The sequence below is a fragment of the Polypterus senegalus genome, chromosome 14, assembly GCF_016835505.1.
Source record: "Polypterus senegalus isolate Bchr_013 chromosome 14, ASM1683550v1, whole genome shotgun sequence".
Taxonomy (NCBI): Eukaryota; Metazoa; Chordata; class Cladistia; order Polypteriformes; family Polypteridae; genus Polypterus; species Polypterus senegalus.
In genome coordinates this window covers 106,490,155-106,516,060 of record NC_053167.1, presented here as the reverse complement: position 1 = coordinate 106,516,060, position 25,906 = coordinate 106,490,155, and the positions used below count along the sequence as shown (strand labels likewise).

Sequence of the window (25,906 nt, the reverse complement as noted above, 5' to 3'; positions counted from 1 at the left end):
AAATGCAATCTCCAAAAGCTTTTATAATCAGAAGCTTTCAGAATAATTTCTTACTCCCAGGGCCAACAAAATAACAATGTGATGAACTACAATGCTAATACTAACTTCTAAAAAATAATATTGATCAAAGAAGTTTTAAACAAAAGAAAAATATGTATGCAAAGCATAAAAAACTAACAGGAGGTTGTTGCTGCTGTCTTATTATTCTCACAGAAGGAAGATAATCACACTTACCTTCAACAGTAGTGCTGTAATAGTATTATGGAGTGTTACTGGGAATTGTGTTCGTGCTTCATGGCTCTTAAGATAAGGGATCATTTCACAACCAAGTCACTATCCATGTGCCACTTGCATGTGCTCTTCATGCCTGCTTGGGTTTTCCTCCCACAATCCAAATGTATGCAGATTTCGTCAATTGGCAATTTTAAGTCAGCACTCTAAGCAGTAGTGGATTTATGTATGGGTGACATGGGCAGCTTTTTTTGCCCTCACCCAAAAATTTGGAAAGATGATCACAGCCTGAGTCAGTCAATGCATTAAGGGGGCCATTTATGAAAGTGAAGGGGTGCGTGCTCCAGGACCCAAGGGGCATGGGGTCCACACAGAGTGGCACCAATTATGCAACTGAAGATGCATGTGTTTAGGACACCAAGAGTGACCCTGATGACCCAGTTGTCAAAGTCTAGTAATACTGTTTGGGCATCATTTATGAAATGGTAACGGGTGTATTCCTCATAAATTCTGCAGTATGTACAGTAAACCCTCATTTATCACGGTTAATCCATTCCAGACTCTACCACGATAAATGAATTTCCGCAAAGTAGGATTTATAAATCGAATATTTTCACAGTTAGAGCATAGAAAACCTGTTTACGACCTTCTAAATATGTTTTTTAATATTATTAGAGCCCTCTAGACATGAAGTAACACCCTTTAGTCACAATTTTAAACTGTGCTTCATGACAAGACAGAGATGACAGTTCTGTCTCACAATTAAAAGAATGCAAACATATCCTCCTCTTCAAAGGAGTGCGCGTCAGGAGCAGAGAATGTCAGAGAGAGAGAGAGGGGAAAGCAAACAATCAAAAAATCAATAGGGCTGTTCGGGCTTTTAAGTATGCGAAGCACCACTGGACAAAACAGCTGCAAGGAAGGAAGCAATGTGAAGGTAGTCTTTCAGCATTTTTTAGGGTAGCATCCATATCCTCTAGGCCAGTGTACGAACAGCCCCTCTGTTCACAGCCCCTCCGTCAGGAGCAGAGAATGTCAGAGAGAGTGAGAGAGACAGAGAAAAGCAAACAATCAAAAATCAATATGTGCTGTTTGGGCTTTCAAGTATGCGAAGCACTGCGCGGGAAGCATATTGTATATCATTGAGGAGTTTTATTTAATACGTATTGGGTAGCTTCTCAGCAATCCGTCAATAGCGTCCCTTGTATGAAATCAACTGGGCAAACCAACTGAGGAAGCATGTTCCATAAATTAAAAGACCCATTGTCCGCAGAAATCCGCGAACTAACGAAAAATCCGTGATATATATTTTTCAGACGCTTACATTTAAAATCAGCAATGGAGTGAAGCTGCGGAAGTTGAAGCGAGATATAGCGAGGGATCACTGTACCCTGAGTGGCACCAATTATGCAACTGAAGATGCACACGCTCCGGACACAGAACAGGACTCCGCACCCTGCCCATTTATGAAAGCTAGTGGGCATGTGCTTAGTAAATTTCAAGGTATGTGCACAGAGGGACATGTGCTCTTGACACCAAGGGGGACTTCCGGTCATCGAAGTCTAATACTGACTACAAGCTATGAACATCGAGGGGTGCCATCCCTCCAAAGTGCCAAAGGTTCCAAATGTCATTTATCTCATTTCTAAATATATATTTTACATATAATATACTGTTTTTCTATAAAGTGGGCTAAATGTGCAATATCCTTTAGTGCAATAACATTTTAAATTTTATTTATTTTTATGTTGTTCTTCTTGTCTGTATTATGTTTTGTAGTATTTTTTTTTTTTTTTCACAATAGTAGTGTCGTTTGGTACCTTTGTCCAGGGTTGGCTGCTGCCTTGAGGCCAGTACTGCAGTATAGCATATGAAGAAAATAGATGGACATTTACAGTATATAAAAATAAATCAAACAGGATGAGGGAGATTAACTGATCCTAGGTTCTTCCATCCTTGCTGACTACTTTATGCAGCAATTGTTTGAGCATCTGATTAAAATGCTCTACTAAGCAGTCCGTTTGGGGATAGTATATGGAGTCTTTTAAATGTTTAATAGAGAGTAATTTGGCAACCTCCTTTTCTAGGACAAAGTGAGGTTCCTGTGGTATGGGATGATTTGTGGATTGGCTATCTATTAGGACAATCACATTTTTGGCACGCTTTAGGGAATCATCATTCTATTGTTCATGTTTGAAAGAGGCAGGCGTTTGTCTAAACTGAAACTGTAATTGGGTAAGGAGATCACGTGCCAACTCAATGAAGGAAGCCATGCTCTGTCACACCACGCCTTTCCCTGGTCTACATCATCAGACATTGATGGCGAAACGTCAGTCCTTTCTGAGTTGCTACGTCAACAGTCGGGCGTAACCACGGTGTGAGGTTTCTTGTGAATCCCTTAAAAGCAATAATACATCGGGCAGACGCATACCACCAGCTTTTCCCATGGATACAAGTCAGTCAGTATATATTGTCAAGCTACGATGGAGATGCTGCTACCAGAATCAATAAACACCGACACTTTAAACCCCTTTACAACCACCGTCACCTCAGCTCTCGGAAAAGACAGAGGGTGCACTAATCAACAATACTTCTCTTCTTTGGCCCCACTTCAGTCCATGGACTCGCCAAAACGGGGACAGTTGGGAATTGTGTGGCCAAGCTCTCCACACTTGAAACAGCGGGGTGGTGTGGGTGGCTTCTCCTTCAGACACGCCATAGGGTCAGAATTGAACTGAGAGGGCTCCCTTGTTGCAACCTTTCCTTCTTGTGATTTTGCCACTCAGCACGACTTTCTGTTCTTTCGACTTGAGAGGCAGCAAGGTGTTGCTCGAAGGCTGCAATCAAGACATCCATTGATTTTTATTTATGTTCAGGGAGGGCCTGTATGAGGAAGTCACAGGCGGCCAACTCCATGATGTCTTTTGAGGAGATGGCCTCTGGTTTTAGCCACCGAAACTACACGGCCCCAGATTTCATAAGCTTGGCACATGCAGGTTTTTTGGGATCAAAGGTCCACTCATGAGAGGCCCTAGTCTGCTGGTTTAGAGTGATGCCATATCTCAACAGCACCTTGGCTTTGAGTTTATCATAATCACTGGCTACCTCCCTGTCCAGGCCATAATTGGCGTGCTGCGCTGGTCCCTGCAGGAAAGATACTATTATGTGTGCCCACTCTGTGCAGTCCCAGTGATGGCACACGACTGTACACTCAAAAATTACGAAGTAGAGTTTTGAGTGTAAGGGAAAAAGTACTTGGGTTGCTCCCATCCCTAAGTCCCATTTGTACGGTGTCCTTGGGTGTTTAGAAAGACACCTTGAAATAAAATGTATTATTATTATTATTATTATTTATCTCAAATACTAATGCTTTATCTAACATTGACCTCATTTACAGTCAGTATGTGCCCTTTTTTTTTTTTTTTACACAGACTGGGGCAATTTCTGAATATTGCATACTTCAAGTTAATCCAATCTACGTGCATGAATTTTCTTTATAACATCTCATCTAAAGTAAATATTAATTAAAAAACACTTTTAAAGCATAACTTAATGAACATCATTGTTAACACTAGCTAAATATGAAAATTCTAAAAGCAAAATAAAAAATATTTTTTATCATCATGCCTACTTCTTTATAGTAGTGTGTGTATATTCTGTGGCAACCGTTAATTCAATGTCCTTTTGAAACAGTAGCCAATAATGAAAATTTTAAACATCCAATCCCTTTAGATACAAACAGTATATATGTTTTTAAAGGATTTTGTTACAGTTACAGTACATACACAAACAGCTGATAGAGGTCCTTGGACTCTGCCATTGAATTTTTATTCAAGTAAGGATCATCAGAAATAGGCAGATCAATCTTCTTTGATATTAGTGAATGTTATTTTTATAACTTTTGAAGTTGTTTGCAAAATCAAGAAATTCAGTAAGAATACAGGTTGAAAAAAATGTATCTAAACTTACATGCATGTACAGCATCTCCCACTTCAGCCAGCTAGAATTTCCTTTATCTTTCAAGGGAGTTTACAACTGTTTGATCTTATATCAATATTTAGAGATGACACAATCGAAAAACTAAATACACCAAAATTTTAAAAATGATTTGACTGATTTGATTGAAATTTGGTAATGTTTTATTTGTTGAAATTTATTAATATTATATTATAAAGTATTAGAGATGGCTTCATGCAAATGAGGGATGTAGCAGAACTGATTGACAACACCACTGGCCTCCAGGGAGAACAGATGACTGAAAAAGAGGTGGCGATCTAGACAGGAAAAATGAGACCTGATCACGTTTGGCGTGTGCAGTGAGGTGCGTTATTAATGGAAAGAGAACGTTAGTGAAAGCTCAATGGTTAGCAAGAGTGCTATATGCCTGAGTGATGGTGCCAACCAGTGTGACTGAGTGTAGGTGTTGCTTTGCTAGAAGTGAAAAAGGAGGAAGAGAGAAGTAGGGTCAAGACAAGATGGACAAATGGTGTAACTTTAAACTTAACAGGTCTTCCTCAAGCTACTCCATTGTAATACACATGTGCAGCTCCAAACCTTTAAAGGGACTCTCCAATCTTTGAAATAATTTATATTTATATGCATCTCTGCTTACTTTAAACAGATAAAGTTCACATTTAAGAGGCCTCCAAAGCACAGTAGTTATTTTATTCCACTTCAAGCAATAGAGAAAACAAGCCCAAAAATAAAAACATTCAATTCATTCTACGGGTCATCTAAATGTGCAACTTGTAAACGTCACTGCTGTTTGTAGTAAGTTAAAGTAAAATGAAATTCAGTGTTAGTACTTTGTGGACATTCACTTTGGACTCTGAGCTTTTAAAGTGGTTGTTCTTAAAGTGTTTCTTACTGAGGACTACTTTGTCAAATGGCAGTCCACTTACACCCATGAGTCAATTTGCATAAATACATCCATCCTCTTCGGCTTATCCGAGAGCGGGTCACTGCGGCAGCAGCTTGAGCAGAGATGCCCAGACTTCCCTCTCCCTGGCCACTTCTACTAGCTCTCCCGAGGGAATTCTGAGGCGTTCCCAGGCTCACCAGGAAACATTGTCCCTTCAGCGTGTCCTGGGTCCTCCCCGGGGCCTCCTCCCAGTTAGATGTGCCCAGAACACCTCACCAGAGAGGCGTCCAAAGGGCATCCTGATCAGATGCCGAGCCACCTCATCGGACTCCTCTCAATGCTCCTCTGAGCTCCTCCCGGATGACTGATCTTGCATAAATTCAGTGTTACAATTATTCCAATAGCTATTATGTATACACTATTGTGAAAATACTGTAATGATGCAAAGATGAACAACCTGACTGCAGGCAGCATATTAGTTCAGGGATGTTTTTGGAAAACACCTTAACAATTTTTTAAATGCTATAGTGACCCTTGAAAAAAGTGACAAAAACCCCCAACTTGAACAGGACCACAAAAGCGTGCACTGCCCCTCACTCAATTTCAGTTTTGAAAGAATCTTTTTATAGTCCTAATCCAAATTGAGAAGAAAAGTTGAACAACTACGTGGACTCATTTTATTTGGTTTTGCTTGCAAGTCTCAACCCCTCACCTGCAGTCATCTCACAGGTCCAGGTGGTGTACACCATCCCTATTGGAAAATCACGGTGCTCAAACCTGCTTGAAGACAAATCTGCTGGAGTTTCTGGTACTCCTATTAAAACCTAACATTGCTGGATTTACATTGCAAAGTTCAAGATTTCAGCCAGTGATCCATGAAAAACTGTCAGCCTTGAAGGTGGTGTTATGGCAGGATGGCTGATAATTAATACAACAGAAGTGGCATGTGTCAGTCGCCATATGGAGTTAAGGGACTGACATTGTGAAAGGTCATCTCTCCAAACAGAGAGGAGAAAGACTGCAAAATTAAAGAATTGTCTAAAGACAGCAATAGGGAGTAGAGCAAAAGTCAAAGATGTCTGTAATAAAGACAGACACAACGCTCTTTGTTGGTTATTTTATATATTTATTTATTTTGACTGGCTGTATTATTTGCCCTGTGAATCTGTATCCTTGCCATTATGTTTCTGCTTTTGCATGCATGTGGATTTAACCATGGGATTAATAAAGTTTATTTACCGTAATTTAATCTGATTTTAGAGCTGTTCTGTGTCGCTCTATTTGCAAGGAAGTTCATCTAAGAAAGTTATCTGGGTCAGCCCATGGACAACCTTGTGCAGGCTCACGGACCACCAGTGGGTTTTGAGCACCACAGCTGTAGAGGGAAAACTGCCTGTTTAAAGGCACCACTGCCAGTACGCTTAAAGGACCACTTGCGGTTTGCTTTCCTGCCAAAGGAACATATACAGATTAAATGGGGCTTTCGCCTTGGCGCGCCAATAACCTGACACTCTCTCTCTGGTGTCTCCCTCCTACACACCTCAGAACTTAATACCAAACTCAGAGAACTGGGTCTAACTGGCTGCCTGTGTAGATTTCTAAACTTTTTGTCAGACTGGTGCCAGGTGGTTAGACTGCAGGGAGAATTACTCCCTTCCCCTCTCAAACTCAACAATGGTGCTTCCCTGGGGTGTGTACAGAGTCCTTGCTTGTATTCCCCTCAACATCCACATCTGACATGGGGCTAGGAAAACTGCCTTTCTCTCACTGTGGTTAAGACTGTAGAGGTAACTGTGCACTTTCAGAAGCACTCTTTTTAACATCGATGGGACCATTATGGAGAGGGTCAGCAGTTTTAAGCTCCTTAATGTGCACATTTTATGAGGACCTCACAGAGACTGTACATACAAAAAAGTAATGATGAAGACACAGCGGTGCCTCCTCCACCTCAGACAGCTAAAGAGGTCTGGCATGAGTCCCGGCATTCTCAGAACGTACTCCAAGAAGGTCACAGAGAGCACTCTAACTAGACGTGTCACAGCCTTCAACCACAAGCCTGTGCAGAGGGTTGTGTGGTCTGATGGACACATCAATGGAGGTGAGTGTCCCTCCCTCCAGGATTACTGCATATACTAGGCCAGGGGTGGCGATCTCCAGGCCTAGAGTGCCGCAGTGGCTGCAGGTTTTCATTCTTACCATCTTCTTAATTAGTGATCAGTTTTTTCTGCTGATTACTTCTTTTAATTAACTCCACTCAGGCCCCATATTTGTCTCTTTTTCTTTAATTAGCAGCCAAACAAAAATGAGATACAAAACAAACCACCACATGACCAGCTCACCTATGCCCATTACACAATATCTGAAATTAAAGAGAGGGGATGGTCTTGGTAAGGTTGATCTCTCAGGTCACCACAACATTTTGACGGTGCTCTTAGAAAGAACAGAAAAACGACAGTTTTCAAAATGTGTGCATTGGCAGAATAAGAGCAGCAACAAGCCATTGAATTAAATAATGGGTTTAATTAACAGCAAGAATTGGCTTCGTTAAGAAAGTGATTGGAGTGAAATTGGTTGGAGTTTGAAGGCCCCAGTTTAGCTGGTCATCTATTAGCTAGTTTCATATCTCATTTCTGCTTGGCTGTCATTTAATGAAGAAAAGGAATCAATTCAGAGGGCTGAACTCTTCTAACAGGACTTTTAAAGTGATGAGGAAAAAGTTAATTAACAGTGAAAACAGGTCACTGATTAGGAAAAGGGTTAGAATGAAAACCTGTAGACAATACGGTACTCCAGGCCTGGAGTTCGCCACCCCTGTACTAGGCAGTCTTTTGTAAAGAAAACAGGAAACATCATCAAAAGACCCCCAACCATCGAAGCCACACATGGTTCTCTATGTTACCATCAGGACAACTGTACTGCAGCGTTAGCTCCTGGAAGGATCTGTTTTGAGACTGAATTATATATATATATGCCTATTATGCACAATCTGAACACTATGCTAATTTGGTTCTCACTTGTAATATGTATGCTGTAATGTGACAATAAAAAGGCAAACATAAAAATTAATAATATACAGTTGGGTATACATTATGTGATATAATACCAGTGCACAAAAAAATGAATGAGAAGAAGGAAGAAAAAACACAAAAAAAAAAGAAAAAAAAAAGTAGCAGGCAGCCTTCATACATACATTTGTTTTGCCAGAACTGCACATCAAAAACAGTGAACTAAAAAGGACACAAATAATAAGTCATACTTATGAAAAGCATGCTGAGAAATGTTTGGGTTTCTTTAAAAGAAATCCACACCCTGCTCTTTCAAATAAGATATCAAAAGGACACCCAGCTGAGGTGCGCAAAACTTGTGAGTGAGACGTTATTATGATTTATCACACGTGTTACATACAAAACTAAAAAATAATATCCAAACCTCAATTAGATATACAGACAAGAGTAGAAGTTGTGCACAAGAGAGCTGCCCAGTGCATCCCAGGACTTAAGGGCATGTCCTACTCTGACAGATGCAAAAAAAATGAAACCTGTTTAGTCTCAAGCAGAGGAGACTGCATGGGGACCTAATCCAGGTATTTAAAATCTTAAAAGGCATCGATAAAGTAGACCCAGTAACATTCTTTCAGTTTAAGGTAAATCATATACTCAAGGACACCAGTGGAAATTAAGGGGAGTGCATTTAAAAATGCATTATAAAATATTTCCTATTGGTGGGAACATGACTAATAGGGAGAGAGAGGAAAACAACTAACTTCTTAAAAAGTGCAATGATAAAGATTCCTCACCATAAATCTGTCTGATGACATGCTTTGATTTTAGAGTTAGCAAATAGTTAATCCTGCCTTTAAGGTATTGTTATTGTTTTAAACATTAAACAAACAACTAGTCTCTGGGATTGAAATTCTACCTTATACTAGTGCCTATGAATGGCACAACTTCATATAACAGAAATTTGAAAATACGGTGGTCTCAGGAACTTGTGTGTGATCCTCACTTTTCAACCACATGACTAAAGTATCCAAGTATAATTACATTAACTGACAGGTTGAGGAATTTGCAACTAAGGCAAAGACGAGATAATCTAGGATGCATCACACTGCTGCTCATGTTCTGACTGACTTGTCATGCTGAAAACACAGACATAATGATGGCATGAAATTCACTTTGGCACAGTTTTCCTCTGTGCTTTTCTTGTGGCACGGTGATGCTTACAAGTTAGCTTTTATTTATCTCAAACTTTGTTTTACATTGATTTTACAATTCCACCCTCCTGCTGTGTTTTAATGAGATTTCAGTAAATAATTACTATCTGGTAAACATTACTGTGGTTGATCACGTTTTAAAGACACAAATGTTCACCTTGTTCTTAGTATAAGTCAAACTGAATTCTACTTAGCTTCAAATTGTTTTAGTTATTATAAGGTCACCTGTTTAACAAAATTACAAATACAGCATAGTTAAATTAACTCTAAACAGTACTATAAAACTATAAACCATAAATGCACAAAGATGAGACCCTGTGATATTGTGGGCTGTATTCTACAGTAAGTTAATTAGTTTATTCACATGACATCACTACTACTAAAATGTTTTCTAACAATTTAGTTGACACTTTTCTTCCCTTAACTCCTTTTAAGGACATTTATGATTATGTTGTGTTAAAACTTTTTTATGGGACTGCAGAAGATCAAAATATTGTTCTTACACTAAAAACATACATAATGTAATTTTTCCTACTGTTAAATCTATATACTGATCCATTCAGAAGTTTAGACACCCTTGGCCAAATTACATATTTTGTTAACATTTGAAGTAACAAATAATGAATACAACTTTGACAGCAAATAAACTAAAACAATGGCATTTTTATTTATACATTTTTTTCTCTTAGGCAAAGGTCAATGTAGGCTTGAGGAAAAAAACTCTTCAGCTTCAACAGAATAATCCTGAAATAAATGTTAAATAGCAGATTAGTACTGTGAAACAATTAAACTACTATCCTTTTAATACATACTGTAGAACACATAAAAGGTTATTTATACTGATTGGTAACTCAAATAACTTCAAATATCACACACACATATTATATATATTATATATTTATTTGACACTTGTCATATTATATCCCAGTAAGCAAATCCCACAAATAAATCATTTTCCTTCACTGAGGTATAAATACAGTACATTCACTCATTATGCGGACACCATTGTTTAAAGTGACTTACAAACATTTTGTGTGTTTTTTCCAGTTGGAACACAGGTAGGTGAAGTGACTCGCTCAACAGAGAGTCAGTACTGGAACTAAACCTACAACTTCAGGGTGTGAAGTCCAAAGCCTTAACCACTACACCACGCTGCCTGATAGACACTTTCATCCCTTGTTAGCTTGATTTTGGTGGTACTAATATAAAAGCAATACTGATTTAACTTACAAAACAGGAGGACTGTATGCAACAAACCCACATTCACAACATAATAAATTACATGATGAACATACATCAAAAAATCAAATTGGGTTAAATCCAAACACTAAAAGGTAGGGCTGTCAAATTAGCTAAAAATTAAGGTATTAATAAGTATATATTCTAATAAAGTCAAATTTTTTTAAAAAAGGCACCACATGTACTTCTGCAATTTACATGCTTTGTTATATTATACTTTTAAAAATGCATGTGAAAACTCAAACATATCTAACATTTTGAAAATATAGTCCCTCACAAAAGTTTCTGGGTACAAAAACTGACATGATGGATAAGAGAAACTATAACACTAATACAGTGATCCCTGGCTATATTGCGCTTCGACTTTCGCGGCTTCACTCCATTGCGGATTTTAAATGTAAGTATATCTAAATATATATCATGGATTTTTCGCTGGTTCGCGGATTTCTGCGGACAATGTGTCTTTTAATTTATGGTACATGCTTCTTCAGTTTGTTTGCCCAGTTGATTTCATACAGGGGACGCTATTGGCGGATGGCTGAGGAGCTACCCAATCAGAGCACGTATTAAATAAAACTCCTCGATGATAAACGATATGCTTCCCGTGCGGTGCTTTGCATACTTAAAAGCTCTAGCAGCATGTATTGATTTTTGATTGTTTGCTTTCTCTGTCTCTCTCACTCTCTCTGCCTGACGGAGGAGGTGTTCGAGCTACCTAAAAATGCTGAAAGACTACCTTCACATTGCTTCCTTCCTTGCAGCTGTTTTGTCCAGTGGTGCTTCGCATACTTAAAAGCCCGAACAGCCCTATTGATTTTTTGATTGTTTGCTTTGTTTGTGAGCAGAGGTGCTGTCTGCACAGAAGCTGTTTGCTTAGAAAATACGGACGCTCCTGTAAAAAATGCTGAAAGACTACCTTCATATTGATCCCTTCATTCCGGCTGCTTTATCGCGGTGCTTGCATAATTAAAAGCGCAACAGCCCTATTGATTTTTGATTGTTTACTTTACTCTCTCTCTCTGACATTCTCCACTCCTGACACGCACCTTGAAGAGGAAGATATGTTTGCATTCTTTTAACTGTGAGAAAGAACTGTCATCTCTGTCTTGTCATGGAGCACAGTTTAAACTTTTGACTAAAGGGTGTTATTTCATGTCTAGAGGGCTCTAATAATGTTAAAAAATGTATTTAGAAGGTCGTAAACAGGTTTTCAATGCTCTAACTGCGAAAATATTAGATTTATAAATAAAGAATCCTACTTCGTGGAAATTCATTTATCTGTCTGGAGTGGATTAACCGCGATAAACAAGGGTTTACTGTATAACTGTGCGGAGAATATTTATAAACAGTGTGGGAGAGTTTCTAAGGGCTTAAAATATATAAAAATAACCATACAAACATATGGTTTCTACTTCGCGGATTTTCACCTATCGCGGGGGGTTCTGGAACGCAACCCCCGTGATCGAGGAGGGTTTACTGTACACTTCTCACTGCTTACAATGCACATAAGAAACCCAGATAAAATTGCTTATGACTGCTTAAATATGTTAAATGCCATTTATTTTCCCCCACCTATGCTGCTTTTGTGTTCCTAGAGGTCAGGAGATGCCATGAGACTGTAACAATGTTAAAAAAAAAAACATTTTTTATTGATTACTTTATTAAAATGAATAAGGACTAATAAATTAAAATGTGAACAAACAAGAGGTTTCTTTAGGCAAAAGTCAATATCATAACTGTATACACATTTGCTTTGTCATCTATTAAGAAGCCATATTTAGGTCATACTAAACTAAGAGTACACTATAGACTGTGATGTGCAACAGAGACTGTATAGAAAGAAATACATCTTTAAGATCAGACAACGTTAACGTCATGTGCATTTAGTGATCTCTGTAAGACAATCAAATTCCCAACAAATAAAAACTTAACCACACTGTTACTTCTTATATAAATGACCCTCTACAGCCCAGTATCTCTAGTCCTTTTAGGTTAGCCTATATTACTTGTAAAATAATGTAAGCAATAATAATAATAATAATAAAAAAGTCAAAATAGAACCACAGTTTTCCAGTATATGTTACTGCTAAGGAAGGTTGTGCATTCCATAACTATCATGCTAAACTGTTTGAGCAAGCAACATAAATATTTGGCAGTGGTCAACATAAAATATTATATACCTTGGGTTTTAAACAATCCTTGATTTTGTGCTGTATGAGAGACTAATTGCTGATGAAAGGCAACAGAGATTCTAAACTTTAGTAAATAGGGATAGAAAATGCCTAAATGCACAAAACAATGGTCATGGTACAACAATCTAGTAGTGGGGTGCCTGTAGGGATCGATGCTGGCTGCACTGCTCGCTAAAATATACAATATTATGCATTAAAACTAAAATGAAAAACACCTCACCTATATTTTATAGATTTAAACCCTTTCGTCTTTTGGGATCAGATGAATCTGGCTTTGGCCGTGCAGATCTTGCATATTGCTAAATCTCATTAAGGAAAAGGGGTAAAAAGTACTAGGATTATATAATTGCACTTCATGGTTAAGAATGTCTTTAATATCTTTCAATCAAACAAGTTCTTATAGAGAAACAATTTTGTTAACATTGTCTTGTCGTTGAATTCCAACCGTACCTTTTGGTTAATCATTATAAATTTAATTTTGACAAATGTAGCATACAGATATTCATCTTGGTATTTACTGAATCCTTTTATTTAAAATAGCCTAGGTTCAATTATCAGCCTATACATTAATACCAAGTATAGAATAAAACACAGCCAAGTTTCCATCCAGTTTTTTGTGACGTTTTGTTATCGACAAACAGAATATACTGTACGTAAAAAAATGTGCGAAATTTGCTGTCTCCAGCTTGTTTCCATCAAACTAGCTTTTTATCGATAAAATGGTGTGCGTGATGACGTCATCCCCTCCAAAACGAACTGTCGCATAAGTTTTGCTGTATCGCGAAAAAAAATCTGCCCTTGAGCCATTTCCATACATAATTTTGTGTATGTCGCAAATTATCTACCTTTTGTTTTCCACGTTACACCCCCTCCACTAAACAAAGAAACAAAGAAATGGAGAGATTATTCAGACAGTTTTTTGAAATTTGCCATCTTACTGTTATTTCAGTTTCACAAATAATTGGAATTGTATATAATATTCAAAGAAGACAGCAGAATGAAGCAGTTGCTTGTCTGATAGCCCTAGAGCTCGAAAAAAGTACCCCAGTGCGACGAAACCCACGGGTATGGGAGATGACGGAATAAGACCTTCTGGGAGGAGGTGGTGGGAGACACTTCACAGAAAATCTCTGGCTGCAACATTTTAGAATGACACGGACGACGTTTGAGATGTTGTGTGGATTCATCAGTCCTGATGTTGCGCCCATCACAGGTTGCCACCGACCACCGGTTCCAACCCAAAAGCGGATTGCCATCGCCCTTTACAAGCTGGCAACCTGCGCCGAGTATAGAGTAGTTGGAGAAACTTTCGGGGTTAGTAAAACTACCGTCCATCGATGTGTATATGCTGTGTGCACCGCTATTAAAGAAAAATTAATGCGGTGTTATATCAGACTTCCGACTGTAGCGGAGGCCAATGAAATTGCATACCGCAATTCCTTGGTGCATCTTGTGCCACAGATTTACGGTGCGCTGGATGGCACGCATGTGCCTATTCTTCCCCCGACGGAAGGCTACGCGATTACATTAATCGCAAAGGGTGGCCATCTATTGTTCTCCAGGCCCTTGTTGATGACAGGTGCATGAACGAGACATTTGCGTTGGCACTCCTGGAAGTGCCCATGATGCAGCTGTGTTTGCAGCATCGGATCTGTACAGGTGAGCCTACCTTTCAACATCCCTTCTCAGTGCGATAACAACTGAATTAGTACTGTAACCTGCTTCCCTTAAGGTTTTTAATTAAAACTGAAATTTGAATTAATACAAAATAACGACGTTTAATCAAAAAACTAAAGTTAATATTAATGAGAGAATTTCTCATATATGCTAAAACATCTGCCATTTAATAATAAGAAAAAAATGTTTAGATAATGAAACACACGGTTTATTAAATATTTTGACTGGCACAGTAAATTACCTTTGCGGTTTTTATATTATTTAGACATCCTGAGAGACACCTCCAGGCTACAGTTGATGTGGAGGGAGTTCAGGTACCCCGTTTAGTAGCAGGAGACCCAGCCTATCCGCTACTGCATTGGCTCATCACGAGAAATAACGAGTCTCTTCATCAGACCATGCGAACCGCTCCGCTATTCTCGTTTTGATTGCACGTGATGAAAATGTATCATGTGACACATTTATTTGCGTTAAAGCCCTTTTTTTCCGACAAAAAGTGTTTCCAATGTAGTTTTTGCGACATCGGAAGTATCGATATGGAATTTATGCGCTAAAGTTAAATGGAAAAATATTATGTCGACATGTACAACATTTTATCGATAATTAGCATTTCCATCAACTAAAATTTGAAGCGCTAAATATTTTTTCACAAAAACTCCTTGAATGGAAACCTGGTTAATGTTTGTGTCTGTACCACACACACACAAAGGAAGCAGTTAGCAGGCAAGTCTTCAGTAGTGTAACTCCAGACGGTATTTACACAGCCATACAAAAACTGCATGTCAACACTTCAAAGTTCTTGCTACTGAATGGATTATACTGCAAGTAACCAATATGAAATAAATATACACTGTTTAAAAGGATACGATAATCATTGGCTTGTCATAAAGTACATAGCCATGAACTTCTTTTAAAGCTTTCGCTGCTGCTTTCTCACTTGGAAGTCCAACAAATGCTTGTCCTTTCATCCGACCTTCTTTCATCAACACAATATCAAACCTAAATGGGAGATAAAAAGCCAAACCATATACTGTATTATCATAATACCAGTTACCCAAAGTAATAATTAGCAAATTCAGTTTTGTGTAGATGAGGGAGCAATTTATATACATATATTTATTGAAGTATTTATACTACATAATGCTTATTGGATACATTGTTCTACAATATTTATTTCAAAGAAGTATTTTACACTTACATGTTTCTTTCAGCTTCTAATGTAAAATCAACATATCTTCCAAATATAAACTTCAAATGCTAAAAAGTAGAAAAAGATTTCACGTTAGCTGCATTCAGTAAAAAAAAAAATACACATCACGCTTAAAGTTCTATAATCTTCTTTTTTTTTGCTTAAACTATCCAGCAATGTCATCTTACCTTTTCTTCAACTTGTTTGGCAACATTTTTGATATAAAGTCTGCAGGTTGGATCTCCAGGCTCATAATGTTTAAAAAGTGACATTTTCTTCATTTCTGTTTAATATGAAAAACAAGTAAAAATTTAAAGAGTAACATGAATTAAAATAAACATTGCATTATTACAGTCTATTACACAACAATAAATTAAGGTGCTGGTAAATGTTTTATGTATTTATTGACTACTCAGGGTAACTTGCCACAGGTGCCATTATTACTTTAACAAGGTTTTACTTCCTGATGAAGATTTAATGTTAGTTAGCAATCATTTTTATTGAGGACAACACAGTATATGCCTATATGTGCATATACAGTGCACCCGGAAAGTATTCACATTGCATCATTTTTTCCACATTTTGTTATGTTACAGCCTTATTCCAAAATGGATTAAATTCATTTTTTTCCTCAGAATTCTACACACAACACCCCATAATAACAACGTAAAAAAAGTTTACTTGAGGTTTTTGCAAATTTATTAAAAATAAAAAAACTGAGAAATCACATGTACATAAGTATTCACAGCCTTAGCTCAATACTATGTCGATGCACCTTTGGCAGCAATTACAGCCTCGTCTTTTTGAATATGATGCCACAAGCTTGGCACACCTATCCTTGGCCAGTTTCGCCCATTCCTCTTTGCAGCACCTCTCAAGTTCCATCAGGTTGGATGGGAAGCGTCAGTGCACAGCCATTTTAAGATCTCTCCAGAGATGTTCAATCGGATTCAAGTCTGGGCTCTGCCTGGGCCACTCAAGGACATTCACAGAGATGTCCTGATGCCACTTCTTTGATATCTTGGCTGTGTGCTTAGGGTCATTGTCCTGCTGAAAGATGAACCGTCGCCCCAGTCTGAGGTCAAGAGCGCTCTGGAGCAGGTTTTCATCCAGGATGTCTCTGTACATTGCTGCAGTCATCTTTCCCTTTATCCTGACTAGTCTCCCAGTTCCTGTCGCTGTAAACCACCATGCTTCACTGTAGGGATGGTATTGTCCTGGTGATGAGCGGTGCCTGGTTTCCTCCAAATTAGATACCTGGCATTCACACAAAAGAGTTCAATCTTTGTCTCATCAGACCAGAGAATTTTGTTCAGATGTCTTTTGGCAAACTCCAGGCGGGCTGCCATGTGCCTCTTACTAAGGAGAGGCTTCCATCTGGCCACTCTGCCATACAGGCCTGATTGCTGGATTGCTGCAGAGATGGTTGTCCTTCTGGAAGGTTCTCCTGTCTCCACAGAGGACCATCGGGTTGTTGGTCACCTCCCTGACTAAGGCCCTTCTCCCCTGATCACTCAGTTTAGATGGCCGGCCAGCTTTAGGAAGATTCCTGGTGGTTTCGAACTTCTTCCACTTATGGATGATGGAGGCCACTGTGCTCATTGGGACCTTCAAAGCAGCAGAAATTTTTCTGTAACCTTCCCCAGATAATGTGCCTCGAGACAATCCTGTCTCACAGGTATGACTTCATGCTTGGTTTGTGCTCTGACATGAACTGTTAACTGTGGGACCTTATATAGACAGGTGTGTGCCTTTCCAAATCATGTCCAATCAACAGGTGGACTCCAATTAAGCTGCAGAAACATCTCAAGGATGATCAGAGGAAACAGGATACACCTGGGCTCAATTTTGAGCTTCATGGCAAAGGCTGGGAATACTTATGTGCATGTGCTTTCTCAATTTTTTTATTTTTAATAAATTTGCAAAATCTCAAGTAAACTTTTTTCACGTTGTCATTATGGGGTGTTGTGTGTAGAATTCTGAGGAAAAAAATGAATTTAATCCATTTTGGAATAAGGCTGTAACATAACAAAATGTGGAAAAAGTGATGCGCTATGAATACTTTCCGGATGCACTGTATGTTCTAATTTCAGCAAATGTATTGCAAAAATATTATAAACAGTGGTATTTTTGTTCTGTACAAGTTCTAAAATGAGAAGAGAAGATTTATCCCCAACAAGATGAAAAGACAACAAGTTCAGTGTTGCATAATTAGTATGTAAGTCAGTCAAGTTTACCTGTATATACAGTGGTGTGAAAAACTATTTGCATGTTTGTCACACAAAATGTTTCTGATCATCAAACACATTTAACCATTAGTCAAATATAACACAAGTAAACACAAAATGCAGTTTTCTAAATGATGGTTTTTATTATTTAGGGAGAAAAAAAATCCAAACCTACATGGCCCTGTGTGAAAAGTAATTGCCCCTTGTTAAAAATAACCTAACTGTGGTGTATCACACCTGAGTTCAATTTCCGTAGCCACCCCCAGGCCTGATTACTGCCACACCTGTTTCAATCAAGAAATCACTTAAATAGGAGCTGCCTGACACAGAGAAGTAGACCAAAAAGCACATCAAAAGCTAGACATCATGCCAAGATCCAAAGAAATTCAGGAACAAATGAGAACAGAAGTAATTGAGATCTATCAGTCTGGTAAAGGTTATAAAGCCATTTCTAAAGCTTTGGGACTCCAGCGAACCACAGTGAGAGCCATTATCCACAAATGGGAAAAACATGGAACAGTGGTGAACCTTCCTGTGGCGGCCGACCAAAATTACCCCAAGAGTGCAGAGACGACTCATCCGAGAGGTCACAGAAGACCCCAGGACAACGTCTAAAGAACTGCAGGCCTCACTTGTTGTACACCTGCTTAAAATCAAAAATAATATATCCTTATTTGTGGCCATAGTCTACTTGAAAAAAATCTGAAATGTATTCAGGTAAAGTACCCAAAAGTTGATAGGATTTATGATTCAAATTTTGTGTGGATATCAGAAATGACGAAAAATAAGTAGATAAGAAATTTGAGAAAAATTGTGCAACCTGCATTTGTACTTTAACTGAGTACTTTTGCAAATTTTCAAGTAAACTATGGTTATAATTACAGATAAATGACTCAATTTGTGTATAGATATTTATAATGATAAAAAGCAAAACAGACATGAAATTTGAGAAAAATTACTCAACTGGAAGTAGTATTTTATTTACAACCACCCACATTTTTTGCATCATGGAAATATAAATGTGTACATGATATTAAAAACTGTTTTCAATATAAGGCTTAGTCTTTCAATTATTATTATTATTATAATTAATTATTAACTATTTTAAATTTTTATTATTTAAGTTTAATATTCATTTCATCATCAGTTTAACAATAACGTGTAAACATTTAACATGTCAAGTAAATATAAAGATGTAAATGGGAACAATAAGCTGCTACCTCCCCGTCATGCTCCTGGTAATACATTTAACTTTATGATTTTTTTATTTCTACCATCATTATCATAATTAAATGTTGCTGAATGCAGTTTAACCTTTAGCAATTTATTCCAACAAATCTATATATATAATTCACTAAGGCAAGACACCCATGGAAAGCACGCCAGAAGGGGCGTGAATTCACTAAGCCGCTGACAAGACAGACACCTATGGCGCACGCTGGGAGGAGCTACGCCCACCAACTCCAAGACCATTGGATACGACGACAACTTGCAGAGCCATGCCCACCAACTCGGATGCGACGACACAGAAAGAACGGTGTCATTTATATTCGTCTGTCGTAGAGGCCTCATGTACCTCCGTGCCACCTTAACTGTTTATAGAGGCATGTTTCTCGCGGAGGTGAATCGCCATATGCAGCGTGTAAAACGGTTTGTGAAGGGTATCCCATGTGATCCTTAAAAAAATTCTTTACAACTGAGGTTAAAACACAATGAAGCAAGCAATCTTTAAAAACCGAGTTTTCAGTTACGACGCACGACCGCGTGCACCATAGCAAACTGTTTTACACGCTACATAGAGCAATTCGCGCTACTACCGTGGTCGGGTGTCTTGGTGGATTATATATAGAAAAGCAGCCAAAACCGCACAGAGCAATGAAAAGTGAGTCAAAGGTGCATGTAGACTGTGCAAAGACGACAACGACTCAAGTGACGAGTTGGAGGTGGGCACATGAGCAGGCAGGGCGCGATGGCGGTCCACCAGTTTTCAATCACGGACGACTGTGTGTTGGTTTGTTCCGTGCATTGTTACAATGTTGCTTTTCTTGCTGGTTTATTACATTACCGATTTTTCAAATGTTAATTTTCTCCCTGTGCTTAAAAATCATTAAAAAAACGGTCTGATTATGCGACGTATGGTACGCCGCGGGTTGGCTAGTATTATATAATACTAAAACTTTTTCCAGTGTTTTAAGGTGAATACAACTGTTTTTACTTTGCACATAATCTAGGTAATGCATATGTAATCATGAAAAAAATTCCACAAACATTTTTGACCTCCTTATGTATGAAAATGTCATTTTAACATAATGTTTGACTATAAATAGAGATAAATGATTGGGTATCAATATTATCAATTAGTTATGATGAGAAACAAAGAGATATTTGAGAGATATTGTGCAACTGGAAGTGGTTCTGATGAATTCTTCCTCCATCTCAGTATACAAGACAGTCGAGGGGAGCACATTCCCTAATTTTTTTTTAACACGAGGTAGTAATGAGGAGAAAAAAAATGAATGAGTATAGTACTACTATACAAGCAACACAGAAAATCTAAACTCTAAGTGAATGATAAAGCAGAATAATTGTGCTTCTTCATTAATTAAGGTCTTCTTTCAGCAGATATGTCAACCAACTTTTACAACTAAAATATTATATCTTTAAATCACTGTATTTGTAACCAAGGAAATGTTTTGCCAGATACCATACAATGCAAAATTCCAAAAAACAAAAAAAAACAAACCAGAAAAGATAAAAGATACCTTCTTTTGAAATTCTTCCCTTTTCTAAGTCTCGTCTTGATATGAATTCTGAAGGTATATCACTGTCACTGTCATGCTCACTATCATTTGTATCTTCTGTCACCAGTGATGGGTAGATCTTTCCAAAACCTGTGTTGTCCTCTTCCACTACATTCACTTCTTCTTTCTTTTCTATTTCTATAAAGAGGTAAGACAAACAATGATGCTACTACAAACTGTTTTCAGTCACAACTAAGGTAGTGTGCAATATTTTAACAGTTTTCTGTTTGGTATAGGAGAAAGTGTCATTGGTTTAATGAAACAATGGGGTACCTTTTGGAGCAGAGGGGATCTGTACCTTTTTGATGAGTTACATTCAGATGGAAAGGGCACAGTTGGATTGGGAAAACTATCAGTATGTTAGTTGAGGACTGTTTAAAGATTTGGGGTCAAGAGTTTAAGATAGGCAAGTTTTAGAACTTACATAAAAGAATAAACAGTAGTTTTAACTAAAAAGATAACTAGACCAAAGTGAATAAGCTGAAATAAAATCAGTTAATATATTAAAAACTACCTCAACTCTAGTAGTGGCAAAATAAAATAAATAGGTAGAGTTATATGAAGCAACAAATAATGGTGATATTAAAGTAGTAACAGAAATCTGACTAAATCCGACAGATTGGGACGAGTATAGCATAGATGAATACATTATTTAGGAAAAGATAGGCATATCTGAAAAGGTGGAAGAGTTTCCATTTACATATAACACAGAAGTAATGCTGGATCCGTTTCAAACGACTGATGAGTCATATTATGTAAAGCTTCAGGATAGAGGCTAGATATTCATACTGTTTTATAAACTGTAATGAAGACAATAGGTTCACCTTCAAAAAAGCAAGCCTGGTAAAGGAACAGGATATCATACTAATGTGGCTTAATAATACAGACAGAAGCCTGTCTAGATTTATTATTATGTAACAACCAGGACCGATTTCAGGGACAGACATGAAACTTAATTTCACAGGATAACCATCTACGAAAAATATCACAAATTTGAGATTTCAAGGAAGTATATTTACACATGGCAAAAAACAAATAAAACTGAAGTTATTGCAATGAGTATTTGCTTTTTAGTTTTTCTTTATACCTTTAACCTCCTGAAGATGCTGAACTTCTGGCATTCCTGGAATATGAGATGATATGTGAAATTCTATTTTTTTCTGACTAGGTGTTGGAAGTTGTTCAAAAACATCTGATGGCTGGAGAAGAGAATGGGAATTGCTGCAAGTAAAATATTTGTTTATTAGTAGTAGAAATAAAAAGGCAAAATACATGGTTAAAATCTGACACTGCATTAAGTGACACTGTTACTATTGACAAGATTGTCCATACTTTCCCTTGCTCTTTTCACAATGTGCCACCTTGCATGTCCTATAGGGTAAAGACTTATTTTCCAGCAGAACAATAACCAAAAGCAAAAAATAAAAATTACTATGGAAGTCAAACAAAAAAAAAAAAAACACAACACAAGGTTAGCATTTTGGAATGGCCCAGCCAGATCCAGATTTGAATCCAACTCTGAAAATCTGTAGCATTACCTGAAAAATTCTTACTTTTGACACACTCCATATAATTGAGAGAGTTGGAGCAAATTTACATTGAGGAATGGACAAACATTCCAAAATGTAAATGTTCAAAGTTCAGGCAGACCTGGCCAAGAAAATTCATGGCTGCTAAAGTACTATGTAAAAACTACTGGCTCGGTGAATGGGGTGTGAAAACTTTAGTTCTTAACAAGAAATGTTATTGAGTCTGCAGAAATAAGTGTTTTAAATAAATAATATTTTTGATTCACAAATGTGTTGAATTTATTGCGTTATTGTGGGAAGATCACATATTTTAATGCATTAACATGTAGATGTATAACAAGAAAAAAGTAAACAAACTCGACGGGTGAATGTTTTTGTAGATATACTCACAGAACTCTGTCAAAAAACAATAAAGAGGCTTCAACAATACCATGGATGAATGGATGGTATTAATATGGTCTCACAGTTTGTATGTGCAAATGAGGAAAGATTTTGTGGAGTTTTACACACAGGATATACCAAAACACATTAAGCATGTTTTATTTCAACATAAAACAATTTCTGGTAATTGCACATTCTATTCATAGTAGGATAGTATACTTGTATTTATTTTTTATGAAATCTGAAATTAAACTATTGATTAATAGAAAATACTAACAGAAAAAATGTGTAAAGAAGTAAGTGGCATCATCAATCAAAAAGGCATTACACTGCTTCTGTGATCATTTGATATTTTATATGGTCATGAAAAATAAATACCTAAAAGCACCTCAGGTCAAAAGGATGTAGGATGTTAATTGGATATGTCTGTGAAAGGTAAGATGAAAGTGCCTATCCTTTTACTAAATTAACTGCTGAAAAACATTTATTATAAAACACATTTATTATAACCTAATATAATTCCCTCCACTCTAAAAATGGGTTGCTCCAATACACATTTTTTAATAAACAGAATATTAAACATAATTATAATGTTTATATGTTCAGACTCTCTCTTAGAAAGCAGCACTACATGAACACTGAAAATCATGGCAAATCCTGGCAACCTTGGACTTGCACAAGTCTAAAATAAAAAAATAAACAACAGAACTTTAAGGTAATAGGCAACTAAAAGAGGCTGGTGTCAGAAAAAAACATCAGAAACACTCCTGCTCCAATATGACAGTGAAGGTTGTCAAATGTACTTCTTGTTATCCCTTATTAACACACAAAATGGAGGCAACAAAAATATATTTGCCAAATACAAAGACCAAGCTACAAACTTCAATTACAAGGTCACAAAGAGAAGATAAAACAACCATTTCCTTTTCTTTATTTTATAAAATTCTGTTAAAAACATAAGAGTTTAAACTGCACTGTCAGAGGCAAAGCCAGATCACTGGAAAATAAGGGGAAGAAAGAGAAAATTCACCATTACTAAAAGTGGTAATAGTGCACAGTGAACACTCTCGAGCTCTCCAACACTCTTTAGCTGAATGTATAGTAGTGGCTCATTTTGAATTACTACTTTTTCGTTTGTGTCTGGGTTCCAGTCTACCAAGGCATCTGCCTTTGACTGCCACCCAGGTCATACTGTACCCGTCATCTATTCCTCCTGCAGGTGGTGGGCCCACAGGAGGGCAGGCCTAAATTGTCATTTCGGGCAGTGCCCGACAGTGCCCCATGGCGGGCCTAGCCTCAAGATGCTCACCCCTAGGCCTGGCTCCAGGAGGAGACCACGATAACACCATACCAGGCGGACTACTCTTTTTAAATATGAAGGCCATAGAGATTATCTCTTGAAGTGGCAACCCAAGGACCCAATGGTGGACACCAGAGGTGAGGGATCCCATCAGGCTTAAAAAGGACTCCTTCCATGTCTGAACAGCACAGGAGACTCCCGAAGCAGCAAAGAGGTATCAACAGGCCAAAGGGGCTGTATTCCTGGAGGTCAGGGAAGCAAATGAAAACTGAAACTGACTAAAGGCTCTGGAGAGAAAACAGAAATAAGTACAGATGCCACAGAAGCGGTTTCAATTAATTTATGACCTGTGAAAGGACGGATGCAATAGGTATAGGAATTAAAGAATTATTTTATAGCTTGAGAAGGAAGTAGTGCGGAGGCACTTAAAAGATCAAGCACCTTGATCAAAGACATTCATCATCAAAACAAGATATCCAATCAAATGCGTGCAATATCACATGTCCCAAATCCCCATGTGTATATTTTAACATAAATATAACTCGTCCGAGGAACCAAACATGAATGATAACAGAAGAGCAACAGAGGAAGCAAACGTTATAGATTGAGATATGCGTGACCAAATCATCTGGATGTCAGGAAACATAACCTATAAATAATACAGACTGCAACACCAAAAGCTGCCAAGTACATCCATCCCTCGACATTTGTGATTTTCAATAAGCTTTTCTAAGACTGTTTAAATCCAGACTTTACTATCTTATTTTGTTTTCTATTATATCATTTTCAACTTGCCATTATTATATGTTAACAAATACCACACTGTTTTTATATTTTGGTGCCAAATTTGGGCAAAATTGCTACTTTCTTACCCACAGGATTCATCAAGGCTACTGAGATTGTTCCACAAAAATTAGAGCAACTGGGATAAAGCAAGAGTTGTTATTTTGTGTGTCACGATAACACATGCATGTTTGTTAGTGATTATGATAGTTAGTCCCTATGTAGAGAATCTTATGTGGAATATTGCACAGTGATTGGCAATTTGCAAATACTCAAGAACTTTATCTGGCTAAGCTTTCTATGGGTATGTGTGTGGAGGGTGACTGGCAACTTGCAACACCAGAGACATTTTATGGCTAGTATGTGTGTGTATCTGTGTGTGCGTTAATCTTTAAGGGTGGAAGTAGATGAACCTAATAAACAGAGTTCACAATAATACAAGCAATAAGTGAAACATATTATTTCTGTAAAAAATAACAAACAAAATGATAATCCATGTATTTAGCATATTCAACACATTCACTTCATGAAAAATACAATACCTTTGAGAATCAGGCTTAGGCACATAGAGAAGGTCCTTCAATTTTGGCTTTTTTCTTGAAGTGGAAGATTTTTTCTTTTGTTGTCGTTTAGGTGGTAATTTTGCAATTCCCATTAGTTTCACCATTCTGTTAAAATAAACAGGGAGAAAATTACTGTGGGATAAACTTTTCTAAACCAAACTAAACAGATATACAGTAAGTTAAGGACAAGATCCATAAAGCATTCTACACAAGACTATAGTCAGTGATCCTGAGAACTCTTCCTTTGCTCTTAATAACTACACAAACCTTCATCTCAGCATACTTGTTACACACCAATTTTTAAAAAGGAAACCTACAAGTGGCAACAAGTGTATATTACAGAAACAGTTTTTTTTTTTTGTTCTTGTTATAAAATGCACCTTCAAGAAAAGAATAACAGTGAAATATTTGGTCAACAAAAATTTTATCAAGGCCAGTATGAAAGAAGCAATTTTGCTATTAACTATTTTTGCTCAGGTATTTTCTTTTCTTTAAAATGAGCTAATTCTTTGCACTCTCATTTTTTCCCTCTTTAGGGCAGTTTGAGTATTAATACCATTGTTTTAATATTTGTAAATAAAATTGTACCTCATTACAGCAAATTTGTTATACAAAAAACTTATATATAGGGTACATAGAATTATGATTTCAACTTAATTTTAAATTTTCGTGAAGGTATATATAATAATCATAGTATTATAGTAAAAAGTGCTTACTGT

At 37.3% G+C, this 25,906-nt stretch overlaps 1 protein-coding gene across 1 annotated transcript in view; it reads right to left on the bottom strand.

Annotated features, from left to right (window-relative positions):
• Positions 1 to 9,948: 9,948 nt before the first annotated feature.
• The window catches only part of rnpc3 (RNA-binding region (RNP1, RRM) containing 3), a 32,863-nt gene continuing 16,905 nt past the window's right edge, over positions 9,949 to 25,906 (bottom strand). Inside the window, exons 9-16 of the mRNA XM_039735533.1 lie at positions 25,167 to 25,292; positions 21,719 to 21,852; positions 20,593 to 20,769; positions 15,791 to 15,885; positions 15,612 to 15,670; positions 15,280 to 15,412; positions 12,957 to 13,035; positions 9,949 to 10,049 (exon numbers count right to left, since the gene is read on the bottom strand). Coding sequence (XP_039591467.1) covers positions 12,964 to 13,035; positions 15,280 to 15,412; positions 15,612 to 15,670; positions 15,791 to 15,885; positions 20,593 to 20,769; positions 21,719 to 21,852; positions 25,167 to 25,292 — 796 coding nt within the window. The 3' untranslated portion in view covers positions 9,949 to 10,049; positions 12,957 to 12,963. The remainder of the gene's footprint in view (positions 10,050 to 12,956; positions 13,036 to 15,279; positions 15,413 to 15,611; positions 15,671 to 15,790; positions 15,886 to 20,592; positions 20,770 to 21,718; positions 21,853 to 25,166; positions 25,293 to 25,906) is intronic.